A 2,984-nucleotide genomic window follows, 5' to 3' on the forward strand; every position below is an offset into this window, starting at 1 on the left:
AAGTAAAGAGAGATGTTTTTTGTAAAAAGTTGAGCGGTCAGGGTCGGGTGGGAAAAAAATTGGTAAGATCAAAGTTCAAGTGTTTTATGTAGTTCATGAAATGAGTAAAGTTACGTTAAAAATTTTGTTTGGAAGAAGGTTGATCAAAGGAAAATGTAGAAAATAAGTCAATGAGTATGTAGGCATTTGAAATTCAATTACTGTTTGTTGAAAACAAATAAGAATTGTTACGCAAAATGTTTTTCGGGTCGTAGGATAACCGGATATCGGGTGGAACGAAAACACCAAACTTCCCGGTAACCCACATCAGTTAAAACTGTTGTTAACGGTTAACAGTAAACAGATGATTTACAAGTTTCAATAATGGTATTTTAAAATATTTAATACCTTTTCTTTTAACAATACCGGGAGAATTATAAAATTATGTAATTAGCCCGATGGGATGTGTTACTGGGTCATAACCCGATAGCCGGCTATGGCATTGCGTGCAACGAAAACAAAAAAACTCGTTTCCGGTCGCGCACACAATTCTTTAATACATAATGCCATTAGTCTGTCGCGTAGTCGTCTGTGGTTTAGTAACCTGCAATCAGGATCTATTTTAGTTTCGGGTGGTACGTAATGTGGAGTTGGAGCGACGACAGCTAAAAATGGGCCTGATCGCAGGTTACCAACCCTGATGGGTTAGTGGTTTAGTGGTCAGCGCGATTGCCTCTGAATTAGGAGATACCGAGTTCGAATCCTATTTGGGTTGCGTGCCTACGAGGCAAAAAATCTTATAAATGCATACTCAAATCGTGACCTTAAAAAAAAGTTCAAAGTCCAAAAACGGAGCCGAAAACTCTACTTTGAGCATACTTTGTTCGAAAGAGCAAAGTAATGAACCCCAAAATCGGCAAGAATTTGTGATGCTGATGAGTAATAAAGCAGCTTCTATTTCCAAAACGATGGAATTAATATTACATGGTGATAAATAACCTCGTCTAGGAGAGTGAATATTCCAAAACAATATCGTGCGCTATTAGAGCTACATATTACGCAAAAACAACTTGAATCTCCTGGAAAACAAAAAGCAGCTCAGTTGACAGTTATGGAACACATGAAATCCACTGTGTCAAGTTACTGCACTACCACACGTGCGCAATGCGTGCCGGTTTTTCGAGTTACCGCTGCCTATAAATATTGTTTTCGGACGAAGAGACGATTCCATTTATCCAACTTTGCATATTATGCTGAAAGATCCACCTTCATTGTCGGTCATTTGGATCAATGATGTTTTTATCTTAGAAAAGAAACGAAATATCCGTTTTCGGATTAAAGTTTTACAAAAAGAACCCACGTCACCATGAGGAGCGTTACGTGACACTGCAAATCTCCCAGATAGTCGGACCCAAGCCCCCACTTATTTTTCGCATGGATTTTTTCTCTTTCCCTGCCATCTGCTCTAAAAGAACACTGACCGAAGTCACGCAACTACAGGATCCTGGTTGGTGTCAATTATTTATCACGTGTGATTTCAAAAAACAGAGCGAATGTCAAGAAATGCCATGCCGGATAAGAAAACGGAACGCTGTTTGGTTTGGAATAGGTTTTTTAGTTTTTTATCTGCTGTTTTCGTACTCACAACGTTCAGATTCTTATGATCGAAGCCGTTTGAACTTTAATAGCAACAGACTGAAAGTCCAATTCGATGATGTCCGCAACAAAAGACAAGCCAATTCTTCCATCATGGTTTCTGATGTTTACTCGTCTTGTTCACAATTAAATTTTTCTTTTCCGTCTGTCGTCGTGGAACCTTCTTTCTCAGTCCAGGAGTCAAATTTATTTATTTTTGTTCTCGTCACGTCTGGAGTGAGTGAAAAGTTCTCGGAGAACCGCGATGCCATTCGGAATACGTGGTTAAAGCAACATGACGCTAGCGTTTGGTGGAGACATACCTTCGTTTTGGGAAGTGCTGATAATCGCGATGGGCCCAGCGAAAACGAAATCAAACGAGAGGCAGAGCTCTATAACGACATATTACAGTTCAGCAGCATCGACAACTACCACAATTTAGTGATTAAAGTTCTTTCCGGCCTTCGTTGGGCTGTCACGCAGGTAAACCCACGCTTTATTCTAAAGACAGACGATGATGTGTACATACGCTTACCACATTTGATGCTCTGGCTTCGTAAATTTGGAAAGGACCGATTTTACGGGGGAGCTGTTCGAGGCGGCATTTTTCTCGACGACATAGGACCTTTAGTTGCCCGTTATTCTGGTGCTAATCCTGTATCTTTTGACTGTTATCCTGAATATCGTTTCCCGCGATATACCTATGGAGCGTTTTACGTACTATCTTCCGCTGCGACGGAATCTTTACTCCAGAACATGAGGAGATGGAAAGTATTTCCTGTAGAAGACGCTTATGTCGGAGTCTTAGCCAGAGATAGTGGCTTAAAGCCCGTAGATATCCCTGGATTTAAAATAGCCCACCCGTACCTGCAATTTTTCTACCACAGATGTACGTGGAGATCTTTGGTTGCCATGGGACATACTTACAGAAGCTCGCATTTATACTACGTTGAAAGGAAATTACAAGAAACCGATCAACTTAATCTGTCCACGAATTTCTGTGATGTTTATGAAACTCTAACAAATCCTTTCCTCGTTGTATTTACCTGCTTCGTTGTTGTTTTTGCAGTGATAGTGAAAGTTATTAGACGAGAACGAAATTTATTGAATTTATGCCGGAGAGTCACAAGGAAATAAAATAGACAAGAATGGGCACAGTGCAATGCTTCTCCTTTCATATATATATGTTGATATATGTTCCTGAGCTGCTCTTCCAACTGTAATAGAATTAATCAATTATTTGACAACCTTTATTTTACTTATTAGTAGAATGTTTTTACTGTATGGCAGGTCTTTTTCGCAGGTGACAGGTGGCAGGTAACAAGTAGCATGTAACGGATGGCAGGTGAATGTTCAGCACATCAAAAGTC

At 39.9% G+C, this 2,984-nt stretch overlaps 1 protein-coding gene across 1 annotated transcript; it reads left to right on the top strand.

Annotated features, from left to right (window-relative positions):
• The first annotated feature begins 1,501 nt into the window (after positions 1-1,501).
• LOC138033520 (beta-1,3-galactosyltransferase 1-like) lies at positions 1,502-2,771 on the top strand. Its single transcript, XM_068881280.1, has one exon. It carries the CDS (start codon positions 1,543-1,545, stop codon positions 2,749-2,751), a length of 1,209 nt encoding a protein of 402 aa, XP_068737381.1. The 5' UTR covers positions 1,502-1,542; the 3' UTR covers positions 2,752-2,771.
• Positions 2,772-2,984: the final 213 nt, after the last annotated feature.

The sequence above is a fragment of the Montipora capricornis genome, chromosome 14 (assembly GCF_036669925.1).
Source record: "Montipora capricornis isolate CH-2021 chromosome 14, ASM3666992v2, whole genome shotgun sequence".
Taxonomy (NCBI): Eukaryota; Metazoa; Cnidaria; class Anthozoa; order Scleractinia; family Acroporidae; genus Montipora; species Montipora capricornis.

Bases quoted from the DNA above. Each gene is read 5' to 3' on its own strand.
- LOC138033520 (XM_068881280.1), top strand. From the start codon at position 1,543: ATGCCATGCCGGATAAGAAAACGGAACGCTGTTTGGTTTGGAATAGGT.